This window comes from Mobula birostris, unplaced genomic scaffold (assembly GCF_030028105.1).
Source record: "Mobula birostris isolate sMobBir1 unplaced genomic scaffold, sMobBir1.hap1 scaffold_751, whole genome shotgun sequence".
Lineage (NCBI taxonomy): Eukaryota > Metazoa > Chordata > Chondrichthyes > Myliobatiformes > Myliobatidae > Mobula > Mobula birostris.
The window spans coordinates 120,398-138,989 of record NW_027278468.1 but is presented as its reverse complement, the minus strand read 5'-3'; the positions used below and the strand labels follow the sequence as shown (position 1 = coordinate 138,989).

At 57.4% G+C, this 18,592-nt stretch overlaps 1 protein-coding gene across 2 annotated transcripts; it reads right to left on the bottom strand.

Moving 5' to 3' along the window:
* Window positions 1–4,389: 4,389 nt before the first annotated feature.
* On the bottom strand, window positions 4,390–18,425 carry LOC140193728 (cerebellin-1-like). Of its 2 annotated transcripts, none has more exons than XM_072250892.1 (4): window positions 18,302–18,425; window positions 6,360–6,966; window positions 5,637–5,756; window positions 4,390–5,095 (listed from the first exon to the last, which is right to left on the bottom strand). In XM_072250892.1, exons 2-4 carry the CDS (start codon window positions 6,669–6,671, stop codon window positions 4,898–4,900), a joined length of 630 nt encoding a protein of 209 aa, XP_072106993.1. In that variant the 5' UTR covers window positions 6,672–6,966; window positions 18,302–18,425; the 3' UTR covers window positions 4,390–4,897. The 2 variants fall into 2 exon arrangements, with proteins under 2 accessions (XP_072106993.1, XP_072106994.1); XM_072250893.1 differs by having other exon boundaries at window positions 18,319–18,425.
* Between the last annotated feature and the right edge of the window lie 167 nt (window positions 18,426–18,592).

Genomic DNA, 18,592 nt, shown 5'->3' with positions numbered 1-18,592 from the left:
CGTGAGAAAGTGTATGTATGAGTGTGTGCCCATATGTGCGTGTATGTGTGTCTGTACACAGACATGCGTGTGTGTGTGTATGTGTGTGCGGCCATGTATATGTATTGAGCATATGTCAGTGTGTGATTACGATCTGTGTGCTTGTGTGTGTGTCAGTGTGAGTATGAATACGTGCCTTCATGTGTAACTGGGTGTACGAGTGTGTTTGTGTGTTAACTGGTGTGTGTGTGTGTGTGTGTGTGTGTGTGTGTGTGTGTGTGTGTGTGTGTTCCCACACACTGTGAGAGAGAATGTGAGTGTTTGACAGCCTGCCTCTCTCTCAGGGGCTCAGACAGGTGGTCGGAGGATTACACCGCTTGCTGCTGCCTCAGAGTTCCGGACATTATTCCCTCACACCCAGTGAAACTGGAGAACAAACTGATATTTATAGATCAACCCTACCTCAGAAACATGACAGTAGAATGTGGACAGATTCTGTGTCTAACCCTAGCCTTGGAATTGTGTAGAGGGAGTCTCACCCGCGTCTGGCTTGGGCTATAAGCGATCAGAGCAGAATTCGGCCATTTGGCCTGTCGAGGCAGCTCCATGGCTAATATCTCCACCCCATTCCCCAGCCTTCTCCCCGGAACCTCTGACAGCCTTATGAATCAAGAACCTATCAATTATCATTTAAGATATACCCAATGTCTTGGCCTCTGCTGCTGTTGCAATGAATTCCACAGATACACCATACACTGTCTTCAGAAATTCCTCCATATCTCTGCTCTAAAGATAAGTCCTTATATTCTCAGGCTGTGCCCTCTGGTCCTAGATTCTCCCATCATTGGAGACATCCTGTCCACATGCGCTCTATCCAGTGTGCCTCAGCCGGTATTTGACCCTGTCCTTGGGGAGTGTGTGACAGGACGGTGTGGAGGGAGTCACACACTGTGTCTGACCCTGTCCCTGGGAATGTGTGACGGGATGGTGTGGAGGGAGCCTCACTCCACTCTGGTTTGTCCTTGGTGTACTTTCACTTTCATTAATTCTAACCACATTACCGCTGTAGAGGACTGCAGGACTCTGTTCTGTCATTTTGAGAATTACTGCACAAACAAACCATGTAATTGAGAAGAAGAACGAGCTGAGAACTGTGACAGGGGACCTTTGATTAAATTGTGGTCTGACATCAACGGCAGGGCAATCATGAATCTTGAATCAGTCTGTCAATTCCCATCGAGGCTGTCAATATTTTCAACGTGACCTTGAACTCAGACATAACCGAATAAAGATTGTATTTTTAACTTGCAGGAAGCCTATTCCAGATGACACCAAAGTAGGATCTCCTATGGAAGAACCTCAAGGAGGGAGCATTTGTTCTCAAAGGAGGCCAGAGTGTTTCAATGTTGCAGTGATGGGTATGGGGTATGTTTGTGTTATGTGAGGGGCAGAGAAGATACTTAATCTCTGACCTCCCTGTCCCCTTTGCTCTGTACCAGTGAGGGGTGTGAAGAGATATTTGATCTCTGACCGTGCTCTCAATCTGTTCTTCTCTCTGATGACATTGTCCCCTCCGCAGGATCAGCTGGACTTCTCTGCATCACCTGCTTCTCCTCACCATAGACACTGCGAAAGATTTTCTCGAGGCTCGTCTCCTCCCTTGGTCCTCTCCGCATTTCACCTCTCCTCACAGACACTTGCACCAGGTCCTCGGCTCGATCCCAGTCGCCTCCCGAGGCTGTCATGCAGCCATTGTGGCTGCTGTATGTCCTTCGGGTCATCAAGTATCTGCTGATCCCCAGTCTTACACATTATTCCGTTTTATTCACCCAGATCCCAGCCACATACTGGGGGGATAATACACAGCGGATGATTTAATCCACCAACCTGTAAACTCCTTTATCCGGGAGTTGTCTCTCGATACCCCTCACTGTCCTGTATCTGGGGACTCCCCTTCATCCCCTTCCTGTTTCCCTGATGCTGAAGAGTGATGGAGGAGATAAGGGGTGCTCCCTCTCTGAACCTCCAGTATTAGGGGAGCTCCCTCTCACCCCCTCCAGTATCTGGGGATCCCCCTCCCTCACTCCATTTCTGGGAGGAAATGGGAAGACTTGGGTGTTGGGGGGGCCGACTCACATAGTTTCTCCCTCACTTGCTCGCATACTTTCTCTCACTCTCACACAGATAGAGTGCTGGAGGTGGGGATTGAACCCAAGTCTCTGAGGTAACAGCTTTAACCACTGGGTCACTGCACGGTCTGAGTTACAGCTTGTACTGGGAGAGAGAAGGGTGGTTCTGTCCCCTGTCCTCTGAAGAACTAAGTAAGCTGGAGCCCAGAATGTATCTGTACTTGGTCCCCCTGTTGAGAGAGGAGGGTCTCTCTGTCAATCATTTGCCGCAGGACCCAAACACAGGCGCAAAGTTATTAAAATCACCAAAGGACACCATGCTTTAGACATCCTTAACAGGGTAATTTAATAAATGTGTGAGGACTGGGAATGAGGAGGAGGGCGTCAGTACAGAGGTGAAGATGTGATACACAGCAGTGACGATGCCCCCAGCGCTGAGTCTGAAACTGTTTCCGAAGCCACACCAGTTTTGTGCCATCGTTACAGGACCCCGCTGAAGCAAGGAAGACATTCAAAGCTCCCTCCGGTCCCAAGGATGTTATTATGTCTACCAGTGATAACCAGACTAACTCCAACCAACTACCCAGGAGTTCCCTCTGTAAGTTCCAAGAGGAAGTCACTCTTTCTGTCAGGGACCCCTGTTAAAAGGGGAGTTTCTCTCCAACAGGGAGCCCTGTTAAAGGGAGAATTCCTCTTTAGGCAACCCCATTAAAAAGGTAGCATCTATGTCAGGTAACCCTGATAAAGGGGTTGGAATATTCAATGACCCAAGCTGTGTCGCTCTTTCCGGGTGGCCAGGATCTTTCCTGCCAGTCCTTGAGTTTCTGGGCCCTCCCCTGGCCTCAGTCAGCTGGTCACCGAGCAGTTGAGGGAAGCTCGGGAGCAGAGGTCACTGGATGGGACTGAGGTGGGGATGAACAGAGGGCCTTCTGTTGGTGCAGAGTAGGAGAGAAATTGGCTCACATTTCCAAGTCCTGTTCTCTTGTCAGGCCACAGCCTCTTGGGTAGAAAGCATGAGATATCTTTCCCATGGACGTCAGGAAGTGGGAGAGTGGAGGGGCATAGATGGTTGCTGGGAGGTGCGGGGACGAGGGCAGTGAGCGTTCAGTACCGCAGATGCAGCAAGGGGGCCAGGGCTAGAAATAGGGTGTCAGATTTTGGCCAGGAACTAGTGAAGGGGCCCTGGCCTGAGGTTACCCTTTGGGATGATGGGGCAATTGGCCAAAGTTTGAAGCCCTTGCCTGCCCCGCTGAGAGACCATTGGGAATTATAGAAGGCTGCAGTCATCCTGAAAGCAACTGTACCCCTGGAATTATGAGAAGGTTTTGTCCATGTCCTGAGGACAACTCCTCGAAGGGAAGGGATGTTAGCTGTCATCAGTCAAGGGATAGAGTTTAAGAGTCGCGATGTAATGATACTGCTCTATAAAACTCTGGTTAGGCCACACTTGGAGTACTGTGTCCAGTTCTGGTCGCCTCACTATAGGAAGGATGTGGAAGCATTGGAAAGGGTACACAGGAGATTTACCAGGATACTGCCTGGTTTAGAGAGTATGCATTATGATCAGAGATTAAGGGAGCTCGGGCTTTACTCTTTGGAGAGAAGGAAGATGAGAGGAGACATGATAGAGGTATTCAAGATATTAAGAGGAATAGATAAGAGTGGATAGCCAGCACCTTTTCCCCAGGGCACCACTGCTCAATACAAGAGGACATGGCTTTAAGGTAAGGAGTGGGAAGTTCAAGGGGGATATTAGAGGAAGGTTTTTTTACTCAGAGAGTGGTTGGTGCGTGGAATGCACTGCCTGAGTCAGTGGTGGAGGCAGATACACTAGTGAAACTTAAGAGACTATTAGACAGGTATATGGAGGAACTTAAGGTGGGGGTCATAAGGGAGGCAGGGTTTGAGGGTCGGCACAACAATGTGGGCCAAAGGGCCTGTACTGTGCTGTACTTTTCTATGTTCTATGTTTTATCTTGAGGGCAAACTGTCCCTGGAGAATTATGGGAAGGTTGGCCACATGCTGAGGGTCACACCCTTGGCAGTGATAGGATGGTTAGTCATCCTGTGGAGGAGGGAATCATTTCCCCATGTCACCCGTTGAATTATTGGAGGGTTGACCACTTCCTGAGGGCGACTCTCCCCAAGGATGCATATGGAATTATGAGAAGGTTGGCCACATCTTGAGGATCTCATCCCCCACCCCGACACACCCTTGGCATGATGGGAAAAAGCCTTAAAGCCTCCTCCCCTACCTTCCCCCCACCCAACACACTCATCTCTTCCCAACTCATCCCACCCCCACTGATAACTCTTGGAATTGTGGGGGTTGGCTTCATCCTGAGAACAATCTTCCCTTTAGAATTACAGGAACACTGGCCAAATGAGGCAGGTGGGTGGGTGGTGGGGGCGTCAGGAATCCCTTCCTCATGGAATTCTGGAAGGGCTGGCCACATCCTGAGGGTGACATTCTTGGAATATGGGAAGAACCCACATCTTGAAAGTTCGAACCACCTCACATCCCCCTCGCTCACCTGTCACTTGGCAATGGGATGGGTTAGCCGAGCTTTGAGGGCTCCTCATCCTCCCTACTCTTAAATACACCCTGTCCACCCCTCCTAAGTTAACATTTGAAATTTGGGCTGGTCAACCACATCTGATGGGGATGATGGATCTGGGAAAAGGGTGCTCCCCATTCCCAACCCCCAGCAGGTCAGATGATGGATCTGGGAAAAGGGTGCTCCCCATTCCCAACCCCCAGCAGGTCAGATGATGTCCCAGTGTGAAGGTTACAGTGGGAAGACCAGGAAGCCAGAGAAGGTGGAGAACTTCCAGCCACCTACGAGGCTCCCCTGCTCCAGCTGGAGCGAGGCCCGGTCACCCTTCTCCATGTGAACCAGCCCGCCATTAGTCGCCGCCTCACGGGTCACTTCCTGGTCGCCGGCAAAGGCGGAGATGATCGGCCGGCCATTCACACTCAGGCTCACCTGTCGGGTGGAAAGGAGGACAGAGATCAGCTGGGGGTCAGGGAGCCTCCCTCTCGTTTCTGTCCCTCCTCCACACTGTGAGTTATCAGAGTTAAATGTCAACTTCCTCGCCCATACCCAGAGCTGACCCAGAAGGTGACAGGTCACTACACAACCCACTGACCCCCCAATTATCCCGTCCTTAATGGCCCAGTATTTTAAATCAAGGTGAAAGGTCACCTTCTAGCCCGTTGGCACATCCTTCCCCCCACCCCTCCAAAACAACACATCCACACTCACCCCCACTCCTCATTGGCCAAGCCCTGGCTTTGAGCCTCGGTTGTCAGGGAAATGGGCAGGCGTGAAAGGTAGACTATCATCCACTAGCCCTTCAGAACAGTGGTAAAGTTGGCCACATTCTGCGGGCAAACTTTCCATTGGACATCCTTGACATTAGAGCTGTCCCATTGGGGAGGGACCTGGTTTCAGAGATAAATGCTGGTGGAGAATGGAAACATGAGCCTCCCACCCCCCACCCCCCAAACACATCCTAACCCCGGACCTGGATGGTCTGACGGTTGTACACTTTGACCACGTGGAAGGTGAAACTGTAGACGCCCCTCTGTGGAGCCACGAACACGCTGAGCTCCCGGTTGAAGTGCCGGCCGATGTTCACCAAGACCTGGATGGAAGAAAACGGGAAAGGGACACGTCACATCTCCACCCAGCACGGTGACAGGGACATGCCACCCAGGGTAAGGAAATCTGGCATGTCCCGGTTGACCCTCAGCAGTGCTTACGTACGTGCTCATAGAGAGCATCCTATCCGTCTGCATTGTGTCTTGGTTCAGCAACTACTCTGCCCTTGACTGCAAGCAACTGCAGAGAGTCCATGGTACTGATATAGACTGGTCTATACACCTCTCTGCCTCAGCAAAGCAGCCAACATAACCAAAAACCCCACTCACCATGGGCTTTCTCTTGTCTCCCCCCCATCACTGGGCAGAAGATACAAAAACCCAAAAGCACACACCACCAGGCTCGAAGACAGCTGCAATCCCACTGATAGAAAACTCCATTGAACAGTCCGACAAAACTCCTGGCTTCACTGACTACCTCTTCCTTATGGTCTGTCTGTACTTCCTCTTTGTAACACTTTATTTTGCAGTCCATTATTGCTTTTCCCCTGTACTGATCTGATGAAATGATCTGTACAAACAAAGATTTTCACTGTAACTGATGATAAACCAATTTACCAGTACACAACACACACACACACACTCACCTGATCAAATCTGACGGAGGCAGACCCATTGGGGGGCGACGCTGGCTCATGGTTGGTTCCCCGCAGGGCGGAGAAGGCGGCCCTGACGCCGGCGGTACGAACCGACATCCCCAGGGATGCCCCCTCTCCCCCCATCCCCTTCCTCGGGCTGGCCTGCGGATCGGAGTCACACACCACCAAGCACTTCCCCTCCAGGGCCAGGGGCTCCGTCTCGTTCTGGGAGCGAGCCCGGCGGGGGGCGAGGAAGACGAGGAGGAAGAGGGCGGCAAGGAGGGAGGCAAGGGTCTCCCCGGGGCGTTTGGCTCCCGACATTGTTGCCGGGTGATGGGGGCCCGACTGTGGCCTTGACCAGTTTTCTAGATGCTGACGTCAAGGGGAGAGGTCGTCAGGGTGAGCGGTAGGGCCCCGAAAGCAGGTCAGAGGTTGGATGGTTGGCCTCCTGTTCCAAGAGGTGTTGCTGCTTGGGACCAGGCAGGATCTCCCTAGTGCCTGCGTCCTTTCCCTCGCTCTCCGTCTCTCTCTCTCTCCACCAGCGGTCGTGGCTGCCCGGATCTCCTCCTTGCCGTCCCGTGTTCTGGGAGCTTGGATCTGTCTGACGGTGTCCGAGCTGAGAAGGTTGGAGTCAGGCGAGGAGTAAAAGAGGAGGAGTTGGAGGGGAGTGGAGGGGGAGAGAGAGAGAGGTGGGGGGGAGAGTATGGGGAAGGGTGGGGAGCGGAGGAGAGAGGGTCAACAGCACAGAAACAGGCCCTTCGTTCATGCTAACCTGAGCCGGACCCTTTCGCCTGCATTCCGCATACATTTGCTGAGTATGCATCTGTCCGAATGTCTTTTCAACCTTGTGAGAGACCTGGACGCCACTATTTCCACTGACAGCCTGTCCCAAACACCAACCACTCTCTGTTTGGAAAATGGATTCCTTGGGACCTTTTAATTCTTTCTCCGCTCACCTGAAACCTGTGCTCTCTGGTTTTAGACTAGAGTGAAGGGGAGAGATGAAAGGAAAGGGTTGCGGGAGAGAGGAAAGGGAAAGGTCAGGGGAGAGAGGAAAGGGAAAGGTCGGGAACAGAGGAAAGGGAACGGTTGGGGGGAAGAAGAAAAGGGAAAGGTCGGGAGGAGCGGAATGGGAAGGGTCGGGGAGAGAGGAAAGGGATGGGTCGGGGAGAGAGGAAAGGGAAGGGTCGGGGAGAGAGGGAAGGGAAGGGACGGGGGAGAGGAAAGGGAAGGATCGGAGAGAGAGGAAAGGGAAGGGTCGGAGAGAGGAAAGGGAAGGGTCGGGGATAGAGGAAAGGGAAGGGTCGGGAAGAGAGGAAAGGGAAGGATCGGGGAGAGGAAAGGGAAGGGTCGGGGGGAGAGGAAAGGGAAGTGTCGGGGAGAGAGGAAAGGGAAGGGTTGGGGAGAGAGGAGTGAAAGCAGATGGGAGAGGAGGAACTGTGAGAGAGATGGGGAGAGAAGGAATGGGGAGGGGGAAAGGGGAAAGGGCAAAGAGTAAATAGGGGGAGATGGGAAAAGTGTGGGTAGGGGGAGATGGGGAGAGGGGAGGAGGGGGAGAGGTGGAGGAGGTGGAGTGGAGGAGGAGGGGGAGGAGGGGAGAGGGGAGGTGGGGAGAGGAAAGGGTAAGGTCAGGGAGAGAGAAAAGGGAAGGGTCGGGGAGAGAGGAAAGGGAAGGGTCGGGGAGAGAGGAAAAGGAAGGGTCGGGGGAGAGGAAAGGGAAGGGTCGAGGAGAGAGGAAAGGGAAGGGTTGGGGAGAGGGGAAAGGGAAGGGTCGGGGAGAGAGGGAAGGGAAATGTCGGAGGAGAGGAAAGGGAAGGGTCGGGGAGAGAGGAAAGGGAAGGGTCGGGGGGAGAGGAAAGGGAAGGGTCGGGGAGAAGGGGAAAAGGAAGCGTCGGGGAGAGAGGGTAGGGAAGGGTTGGGGGAGAGGAAAGGGAAGGGTCAGGGAGAGAGGAAAGGGAAGGATCGGGAGGAGAGGAAAGGGAAGGGTCAGGGAGAGAGGAAAGGGAAGGGTCAGGGAGAGAGAAAAGGGAAGGGTCGGGGAGATAGGAAAGGGAAGGGTCGGGGGAGAGGAAAGGGAAGGATCGGAGAGAGAGGAAAGGGAAGGGTCAGAGAGAGGAAAGGGAAGGGTCAGAGAGAGGAAAGGGAAGGGTCGGGGAGAGAGGAAAGGGAAGGATCGGGGAGAGGAAAGGGAAGGGTCGGGGGGAGAGGAAAGGAAAGGGTTGGGGGGAGAGGAAAGGGAAGAGTCGGGCAGAGAGGAAAGGGAAGTGTTGGGGAGAGAGGAAAGGGAAGGGCTGGGAAGAGAGGAAAGGGAAGGGTTGGGGAGAGAGGAAAGGGAAGGGTTGGAGAGAGGAAAGGGAAGGGCAGGGGGAGAAGAAAGGGAAGTGTTGGGGGGAGAGGAAAGGGAAGGTTGGGGGGAGAGGAAAGGGAAGAGTCGGGGAGAGGAAAGGGAAGGGTCGGGGGGAGAGAGGAAAGGGAAGGGTCGGGGAGAGGGGAAAGGGAAGGGTCGGAGAGAAGAAAGGGAAGGGTTGGGGAGAGTGGAAAGGGAAGGGTCGGGGAGAGGGGAAAGGGAAGGGTCGGAGAGAGGAAAGGGAAGGGCCGGGGGGAGAGGAAAGGGAAGAGTCGGAGAGAGGAAAGGGAAGGGTCGGGGAGAGAGGAGAAAGGGAAGAGTCGGGCGGAGAGGAAAGGGAAGGGTCGGGGAGAGAGGAAAGGGAAGGGTCGGGGGGACAGGAAAGGGAAGGGTCGGGGAGAGAGGAAAGGGAAGTGTCAGGGGGGAGAGGAAAGGGAAGGGTCAGGGGAGAGAGGAAAGGGAAGGGTCGGGGAGAGGGGAAAGGGAAGGGTCGGAGAGAAGAAAGGGAAGGGTTGGGGAGAGTGGAAAGGGAAGGGTCGGAGAGAGGAAAGGGAAGGGCCGGGGGGAGAGGAAAGGGAAGAGTCGGAGAGAGGAAAGGGAAGGGTCGGGGAGAGAGGAGAAAGGGAAGAGTCGGGCGGAGAGGAAAGGGAAGGGTCGGGGAGAGAGGAAAGGAAAGGGTCAGGGAGAGGGGAAAGGGAAGGATTGGGGCGAGAGGGGAAAGGGAAAGTTTGGGGTGAGAGGGGAAAGGGAAGAGTCTGGGGAGAGGAAAGGGAAGGATCGGAGGGAGAGGAAAGGGAAGGGTCGGGGAGAGAGGAAAGGGAAGGGTCAGGGAGAGAAGAAAGGAAAGGGTCGGGGGGAGAGGAAAGGGAAGGGTCAGGGAGAGAGGAAAAGAAAGGGTCGGGGGAGAGGAAAGGGAAGGGTCGGAGCGAGAGGGGAAAGGGAAGGGTCAGGGGAGAGGAAAGGGATGGGTCGGGGAGAGAGGAAAGGGAAGGGTTGGGGAGAGAGGAAAGGGAAGGATCGGGGAGAAAGGAAAGAGAAGGGTCGGGGGGAGAGGAAAGGGAAGGGTCAGGTCGGAGAGAGGAAAGGGTCGGGGAGAGAGGAAAGGGAAGGGTCGGGGAGAGTGGAAAGGGAAGGATCGGGGGGAGAGGAAAGGGAAGTGTCGGGGATAAGGGGAAAAGGAAGGGTCTGGGAGAGAGGGAAGGGAAGGGTTGGGGGAGAGGAATGGGAAGGGTCAGGGAGAGAGGAAAGGGAAGGATCGGGAGGAGAGGACAGGGAAGGGTCGGGGAGAGAGAAAAGGGAAGGGTCGGGGAGATAGGAAAGGGAAGGGTCGGGGGAGAGGAAAGGGAAAGATCGGAGAGAGGAAAGGGAAGGGTAGGGGAGAGAGGAAAGGGAAGGATCGGGGAGAGGAAAGGGAAGGGTCGGGGGGAGAGGAAAGGAAAGGGTCGGGGGGAGAGGAAAGGGAAGAGTCGGGCAGAGAGGAAAGGGAAGTGTTGGGCAGAGAGGAAAGGGAAGTGTTGGGGAGAGAGGAAAGGGAAGGGTTGGGGAGAGAGGAAAGGGAAGGGTTGGAGAGAGGAAAGGGAAGGGTCAGGGGGAGAGGAAAGGGAAGGGTCGGGGAGAGAGGAAAGGGAAGGGTCGGGGAGAGAGGAAAGGGAAGGATCGGGGAGAGGAAAGGGAAGTGTGGGGGGAGAGGAAAGGGAAGGTTGGGGGGAGAGGAAAGGGAAGAGTCGGGGAGAGGAAAGGGAAGGGTCGGGGAGAGGGGAAAGGGAAGGGTCGGAGCGAGAGGGGAAAGGGAAGGGTCGGGGGGAGAGGAAATGGATGGGTCGGGGAGAGAGGAAAGGGAAGGGTTGGGGAGAGAGGAAAGGGAAGAATTGGGGAGAGAGGAAAGGGAAGGGTCGGGGGGAGAGGAAAGGGAAGGGTCGGGTCGGAGAGAGGAAAGGGTCGGGGAGAGAGGGAAGGGAAGGGTCGGGGAGAGAGGGGAAAGGGAAGGGTCGGGGAGAGAGGAAAGGGATGGGTCGGGGAGAGAGGAAGGGGAAGGGTCGGAGGAGAGGAAAGGTATGGGTCGGGGAGAGGGAAGGGTTGGGGAGAGAGGAAACGGAAGGTTCGGGGGCCGGAAAGGGAAGGGTCGGGGAGAGAGGAAAGGGAAGTGTCGGAGGGGAGAGGAAAGGGAAGGGTCGGGGAGAGAGGAAAGGGAAGTGTCGGGAGGGGAGAGGAAAGGGAAGTGTTGGGGGGGAGAGGAAAGGGAAGGGTCGGGGATAGAGGAAAGGGAAGTGTCGGGGGAGAGGAAAGGGAAGGGTCGGGGAGAGAGGAAAGGGAAGGGTCGGGGGAGAGAGGAAAGTGATGGGTCGGGGGGAGAGGAAAGGGAAGGGTCGGCGAGAGAGGAAAGGGAAGGGTCGGGGGGATAGAGGAAAGGGAAGGGTCGGGGACAGAGGAAAGAGAAGGGTTTGGGGGAGAGGAAAGGGAAGGGTCGGGGAAGAGACGAAAGGGAAGTGTCAGGGGGGAGAGGGAAGTGAATGGTCAGGGGAGAGAGGAAAGGGAAGGGTCGGGGGGAGAGGAAAGGGAAGGGTCAGGGCAGAGAGGAATGAAAGCAGATGGGAGAGGAGGGACTGTTAGAAAGATGGAGAGAGAGGGGATTGGGAGGGGGAAAGGGGAAAGGGCAAAGTGTGGGTAGGGTGAGATGGGAAAAGTGTGGGTAGGGGGAGAAGGGGTGAGGTGGAGGAGGGGGACTGCGGAGAGGGGGAGGAGGGGGGAGAGGTGGAGAAGGGGGAGTGGGGGGGAGGGGGAGTGGGGACCTGGGGAGAGGGGGAGGAGGGGAGAGGGGAGGTGGGGAGAGGAAAGAGAAGGGTCGGGGAGAGAGGAAAGGGAAGTATCGGGGGAGAGAGGAAAGGGAAGGGTCGGGGAGAGAGGAAAGAGAAGTGTCGGGGGGGAGAGGAAAAGGAAGGGTTGGGGAGAGAGGAGTGAAAGCAGATGGGAGAGGAGGGACTGTGAGAGAGATGGAGAGAGAGGGGATGGGGAGGGGTAAAGGAGAAAGGGCAAAGTGTGGGTAGGGGAAGATGGGAAAAGTGTGGGTAGGGGGAGATGGGGAGAGGGGAGGGGGGGAGAGGTGGAGGAGGGGGGAGTGGGGGAGGAGGGGTAGTGGGGACCTGGGGAGAGGGGAAGGAGGGGAGAGGTGCGGAGGGGGGAGTGGGGACCTGGGGAGAGGGGGAGGAGGGGAGAGGGGGAGAGAGGGAGGAAGGGGAGTGTGGACCTGGGGAAAGGGGGAGAAGGGGAGAGTGGAGGTGGGGAGAGGAAAGGGAAGTGTCGGGGGGAGAGGAAAGAGAAGGGTTGGGGAGAGGGAAGAGTCGGGGAGAGGAAAGGGAAGGGTCGGTGAGTGAGGAAAGAGAAGGATCGGGAGAGAGGAAAGGGAAGGGTCGGGGGAGAGAGGAAAGGGAAGGGTCGGGGAGAGAGGAAAGGGAAGGATCGGGAAGGCTCGGGGGAGAGGAAAGGGAAGGGTCGGTGGGAGAGGAAAGGGAAGAGTCGGGAAGAGAGGAAAGGGAAGTGTTGAGGGGGAGAGGAAAGGGAAGGGTCGGGGATAGAGGAAAGGGAAGTGTCGGGGGGAGAGGAAAGGGAAGGGTCGGGGAGAGAGGAAAGGGAAGGGTTGGGGGAGAGAGGAAAGGGAAGGGTCGGGGCGAGAGGAAAGGGAAGAGTCGGGGAGAGAGGAAAGAGAAGGGTCGGGGGGATAGAGAAAAGGGAAGGGTCGGGGATAGAGGAAAGAGAAGGGTTTGGGGGAGAGGAAAGGGAAGGGTCGGGGGAGAGACGAAAGGGAAGTGTCAGGGGGGAGAGGAAAGGGAAGGATCAGGGGAGAGAGGAAAGGGAAGGGTCGGGGGGAGAGGAAAGGGAAGGGTCAGGGCAGAGAGGAAAGGGAAGGGTCGGGGGGAGAGGAAAGGGAAGGGTCGGGGGAAGAGGAAAGGAAAGGATCAGGGAGAGAGGAATGAAAGCAGATGGGAGAGGAGGGACTGTTAGAAAGATGGAGAGAGAGGGGATTGGGAGGGGGAAAGGCGAAAGGGCAAAGTGTGGGTAGGGGGAGATGGGAAAAGTGTGGGTAGGGGAGAAGGGGTGAGGTGGAGGAGGGGGACTGGGGAGAGGTGGAGGAGGGGGACTGGGGAGAGTGGGAGGAGGAGAGAGGTGAGGAGGAGGAGTGGGGACCTGGGGAGAGGGGTACGAGGAGGAGAGGTGGAGGAGAGGGAGTGGGGGGGGGGGGGGGTGGGGACCTGGGGAGAGGGGGAGGAGGGGAGAGGGGAGGTGGGGAGAGGAAAGGGAAGGGTCAGGGAGAGAGGAAAGGGAAGTATCAGGGGGGAGAGGAAAGGGAAGGGTCGGGGAGAGAGGAAAGAAAAGTGTCGGGGGGGAGAGGAAAAGGAAGGGTTGGGGAGAGAGGAGTGAAAGCAGATGGGAGAGGAGGGACTGTGAGAGAGATGGAGAGAGAGGGGATGGGGAGGGGGAAAGGAGAAAGGGCAAAGTGTGGGTAGGGGAAGATGGGAAAAGTGTGGGTAGGGGGAGATGGGGAGAGGGGAGGAGGGGGGGAGAGGTGGAGGAGGGGGAGTGGGGGAGGAGGGGGAGTGGGGACCTGGGGAGAGGGGGAGGAGGGGAGAGGGGGAGGAGGGGAGAGGTGGAGGAGGGGGAGAGGGGGAGGAAGGGGATTGTGGACCTGGGGAAAGGGGGAGGAGGGGAGAGTGGAGGTGGGGAGAGGAAAGGGAAGTGTCGGGGGGAGAGGAAAGAGAAGGGTTGGGGAGAGGGAAGAGTCGGGGAGAGGAAAGGGAAGGGTCGGGGAGAGGGGAAAGAGAAGTGTCGGGGAGAGAGGAAAGGGAAGGGTTGGAGAGCGAGGAAAGGGAAGGGTCGGGGGGAGAGGAAAGGGAAGAGTCGGGGAGAGAGGAAAGAGAAGGGTCGGGGGGATAGAGGAAAGGGAAGGGTCGGGGATAGAGGAAAGAGAAGGGTTTGGGGGAGAGGAAAGGGAAGGGTCGGGGGAGAGGAAAGGGAAGGGTCGGGGGAGAGATGAAAGGGAAGTGTCAGGGGGGAGAGGAAAGGGAAGGGTCAGGGGAGAGAGGAAAGGGAAGGGTCGGGGGAGAGGAAAGGAAAGGGTCAGGGAGAGAGGAATGAAAGCAGATGGGAGAGGAGGGACTGTTAGAAAGATGGAGGGAGAGGGGATTGGGAGGGGGAAAGGGGAAAGGGCAAAGTGTGGGTAGGGGAAGATGGGAAAAGTGTGTGTAGGGGGAGAAGGGGAGAGGTGGAGGAGGGGGACTGGGGAGAGGTGGAGGAGGGGGACTGGGGAGAGTGGGAGGAGGAGAGAGGTGAGGAGGAGGAGTGGGGACCTGGGGAGAGGGGTAGGAGGGGGAGAGGTGGAGGAGGGGGAGTGGGGGGGAGAGGGGGAGTGGGGACCTGGGGAGAGGGGGAGGAGGGGAGACGGGAGGAAGGGGAGTAGGGACCTGGGGAGAGGGGGAGGAGGGGAGAGGGGAGGTGGGGAGAGGAAAGGGAAGGGTTGGGGAGAGAGGAGTGAAAGCAGATGGGAGAGGAGGGACTGTTAGAAAGATGGAGAGAGAGGGGATGGGGAGGGGGAAAGGGGAAAGGGCAAAGTGTGGGTAGGGGGAGATGGGGAGAGGTGGAGGAGGGGGACTGGGGGTGAGGGGGAGTGGGGACCTGGGGAGAGGGGAAGGAGGAGAGGGGTGAGGAGGGGGAGTGGGGACCTGGGGAGAGGGGGAGGAGGGGGAGAGGTGGAGGAGGGGGAGTGGGGGGGAGGGGGAGTGGGGACCTGGGGAGAGGGGGAGGAGGGGAGAGGGGAAAGGGAAGTATCGGGGGGAGAGGAAAGGGAAGGGTCGGAGAGAGAGGAAAGGGAAGTGTTGGGGGGGAGAGGAAAGTGAAGGGTTGGGGAGAGGGAAGAGTCGGGGAGAGGAAAGGGAAGAGTCGGGGGGAGAGGAAAGGGAAGGGTTGGGGAGCGAGGAAAGAGAAGGATCGGGGGGAGAGGAAAGGGAAGTGTTGGGGGGAGAGGAAAAGGAAGGGTTGGGGAGAGAGGAGTGAAAGCAGATGGGAGAGGAGGGACTGTGAGAGAGATGGAGAGAGAGGGGATGGGGAGGAGGAAAGGGGAAAGGGCAAAGTGTGGGTAGGGGAAGAGGGGAAAAGTGTGGGCAGGGGGAGATGGGGAGAGGGGAGGAGGGGGAGAGGTGGAGGAGGGGGAGTGGGGGAGGAGGGGGAGTGGGGACCTGGGGAGAGGTGGAGGAGGGGAGAGGTGCGGAGGGGGAGTGGGGACCTGGGGAGAGGGGGAGTAGGGGAGAGGTGGAGGAGGGGGAGAGGGGCAGGAACGGGAGTGTGGACCTGGGGAAAGGGGGAGGAGGGGAGAGTGGAGGTGGGGAGAGGAAAGGGTAGTGTGGGGAGGAGAGGAAAGTGAAGGGTTGGGGAGAGGGAAGAGTCGGGGAGAGGAAAGGGAAGGGTCGGGGGGAGAGGAAAGGGAACGGTCGGGGAGCGAGGAAAGAGAAGGATCGGGGGAGAGGAAAGGGAAGGGTCGGGGGAGAGAGGAAAGGGAAGGATCGGGGAGAGAGGAAAGGGAAGGGTCGGAGAGAGGAAAGGGTAGTGTCGGGGGGAGAGGAAAGGGAAGGGTCGGGGAGAGAGGAAAGGGAAAGGTCGGGGAGAGAGGAAAGGGAAGGGTCGGGGGGAGAGGCAAGAGAAGGGTCGGGGAGAGAGGAAAGGGAAGGGTCGGGGAGAGGAAAGGAAAGGGTCGGGGGGAGAGAGGAAGGAAGGGTTGGGGGGAGAGGAAAGGGAAGGGTCAGGGGAGAGAGAGGAAAGGGATGGGTCGGGGGGAGAGGAAAGGGAAGGGTCAGGGAGAGGGGAAAGAGAAGGATCGGGGCGAGAGGGGAAAGGGAAAGGTCAGGGCGAGAGGGGAAAAGGAAGAGTCTGGGGAGAGGAAAGGGAAGGATTCGGGGGAGAGGAAAGGGAAGGATCGGGGAGAGAGGAAAGGGAAGGGTCAGGGGGAGAGGAAAGGGAAGGGTCGGGGAGAGAGGAAAGGGAAGGGTCGGGGAGAGGAAAGGAAAGGGTCGGGGGGAGAGAGGAAGGAAGGGTTGGGGGTAGAGGAAAGGGAAGGGTCAGGGGAGAGAGAGGAAAGGGATGGGTCGGGGAGAGAGGAAAGGGAAGGGTCAGGGAGAGGGGAAAGGGAAGGATCGGGGCGAGAGGGGAAAGGGAAAGGTCAGGGCGAGAGGGGAAAAGGAAGAGTCTGGGGAGAGGAAAGGGAAGGATTCAGGGGAGAGGAAAGGGAAGGATCGGGGAGAGAGGAAAGGGAAGGGTCAGGGGGAGAGGAAAGGGAAGGGTCGGGGGGAGAGGAAAGGGAAGGGTCGGGGGAGAGGAAGGGGAAGAGTCGGGGAGAGAGGAAAGGGAAGGATCGGGGGGAGAGAGGAAAGGGAAGGGTCGGAGAGAGGAAAGGGAAAGGTCGGGGAGAGAGGAAAGGGACGGGTTGGGGGAGAGAGGAAAGGGAAGGGTCGGGGGAGAGAGGAAAGGGAAGGGTCGGGGGGAGAGGAAAGGGAAGGGTCAGGGGAGAGAGGAAAGGGAAGTGTTGGGGGGAGAGGAAAGGGAAGGGTCGGGGGGAGAGGAAAGGGAAGGGTCGGGGGGACAGGAAAGGGAAGGGTCGGGGAGAGAGGAGTGAAAGCAGATGGGAGAGAAGGGACTGTTAGAAAGATGGAGAGAGAGGGGATGGGGAGGGGGAAAGGGGAAAGGGCAAAGTGTGGGTAGGGGGAGGTGGGAAAACTGTGGGTAGGGGAAGATGGGGAGAGGTGGAGGAGGGGGAGTGGGGACCTGGGAGAGGGGGAGGAGGGGGAGAGGTAGAGGAGGGGGAGTGGGGTCCTGGGGAGAGGGGGAGGAGGGGAGTGGGGAGGAAGGGGAGTGGGGACCAGGAAGAGGGGGAGGAGGGGAGAGGGGAGTTGGGGAGAGGAAAGGGAAGGGTCGGGGAGAGAGGAAAGGGAAGTGTCAGGGGGAGAGGAAAGGGAAGGGTTGGGGAGAGCGGAGTGAAAGCGGATGGGAGAGGAGGGACTGTTAGAGAGATGGAGAGAGAGGGGATGGGGAGGGGGAAGGGGAAAGGGCAAAGTGTGGGTAGGGGAAGATGGGAAAAGTGTGGGTAGGGGGAGATGGGGAGAGGGGAGGAGGGGGAGAGGTGAGGAGGGGGAGTGGAGGCCTGGGGAGAGGGGGAGGAGGGGAGAGGTGGAGGAGGGGGAGAGGGGGAGAGGGGGAGGAGGGGGAGTGGGGACCTGGGGAAAGGGGGAGGAGGGGAGAGGGGAGGTGGGGAGCGGAAAGGGAAGTGTCGTGGGGGAAGAGGAAAGGGAGGGGTCCGGGAGAGAGAGGAAAGGGAAGTGTCGGGGGGAGAGGAAAGTGAAGGGTTGGGGAGAGGGAAGGGTCGGGGAGAGGAAAGGGAAGTGTCGGGGGGAGAGGAAAAGGAAGGGTTGGGGAGAGCGGAGTGCAAGCGGATGGGAGAGGAGGGACTGTTAGAGAGATGAAGAGAGAGGGGATGGGCAGGGGGAAAGGGGAAAGGGCAAAGTGTGGGTAGGGGGAGATGGGGAGAGGTGGAGGAGGGGGAGTGTGGGGGGAGGGGAAGTGGGGACCTGGGGAGAGGGGGAGGAGGGGAGAGGTGGAGGAGGGGGAGTGGGGATCTGGGGAGAGCGGGAGAAGGGGAAGGGGAGAAGGGGAAGAGGAGAAGGGGAGGAGGGTGAGGAGGGGGAGGAGGGGAGAGTGTGGTTGTATGTACGCTTTTGTTTTGTCAGCAACATTCACAGCCTCTCCCTCAGCAACACACATTCCCACACATAAAACTGACACAAATACAGAGCGAGAGTGTGTGTGATTGTGTGAAATTTGCGTGTGTGTGTGTGTGTGTGTGTGTGTGTGTGAGGAGTGTATGAATGTGAGAGTGTGTGCGAGAGAGTGAGTGTGCGTGAGAGCGAGTGCGTGTGTGCCAGCGCGTGAGCGTGTGTGAGTGAGTGAGTGTGTGTGTGTGTGTGTCAGTGCGAGTGAGTGAGTGAGTGTGTGTGTGTGCGTCAGCGCGAGTGAGTGTGTGTATGTGTGTGTGTCAGCGCGAGTGAGTGTGTGTGTGTGTGTGTGTCAGCGCGAGTGTGTGTGTGTGTCAGCGCGAGTGAGTGTGTGCGTGTGTCAGCGCGAGTGAGTGAGTGAGTGTATGTGTGTGTGTGTCAGCGCGAGTGAGTGAGTGTGTGTGTGTGTGTGTGTGTGTGTCAGCGCGAGTGAGTGAGTGTGTGTGTGTGTGTGTGTGTGTGTGTGTGTGTGTCAGCATGAGTGAGTGTGTGTGTGTGTCAGCGTGAGTGAGTGAGTGAGTGAGTGTGTGTGTGTGTGTGTGTGTGTGTGTGGTTTGAGTGTACACGCACAGTCCCAGATTCCCTCTCCAATTTCTCCACATCCCCTCTCCTCCACCTTCCCTGACTGGGATGGCCCACACAATCTCCCCCACCCTCTGCTGTTCCTGTCTCTGTCCAGAGCCATGACTGAATCCAGAGCTGACACTGAAACAATCCACTGCCCACTCCTGCTGTCACCTTGCCTCTTTCTCTTGTAAGAAGACCCCGCACAGCCCACCACACCCCGCACCTACCAGGTTCAGACTCCCACCTGAAGCCAGTGAGGTTCCTGTCGCAGCTGCCTCTCCCTCACACAGTCAGGCACAAAACTGAACGTAAACACAAGAAATTCTGCAGATGCTGGTAATCCAATGCAACACACACGAAATGCTGGAGGAACTCAGCAGGTCAGGCAGCATCTATAGAAATGAATAAACAGTCGCTTTGTCACCATCTGTCCCCTTGCTCCCTCCCCCTGCTCACACAGTCCCCTCCCTCCCACCATTCACTCACACAGTCCTCTCCCTCCCTCCCCCTGCTCACAC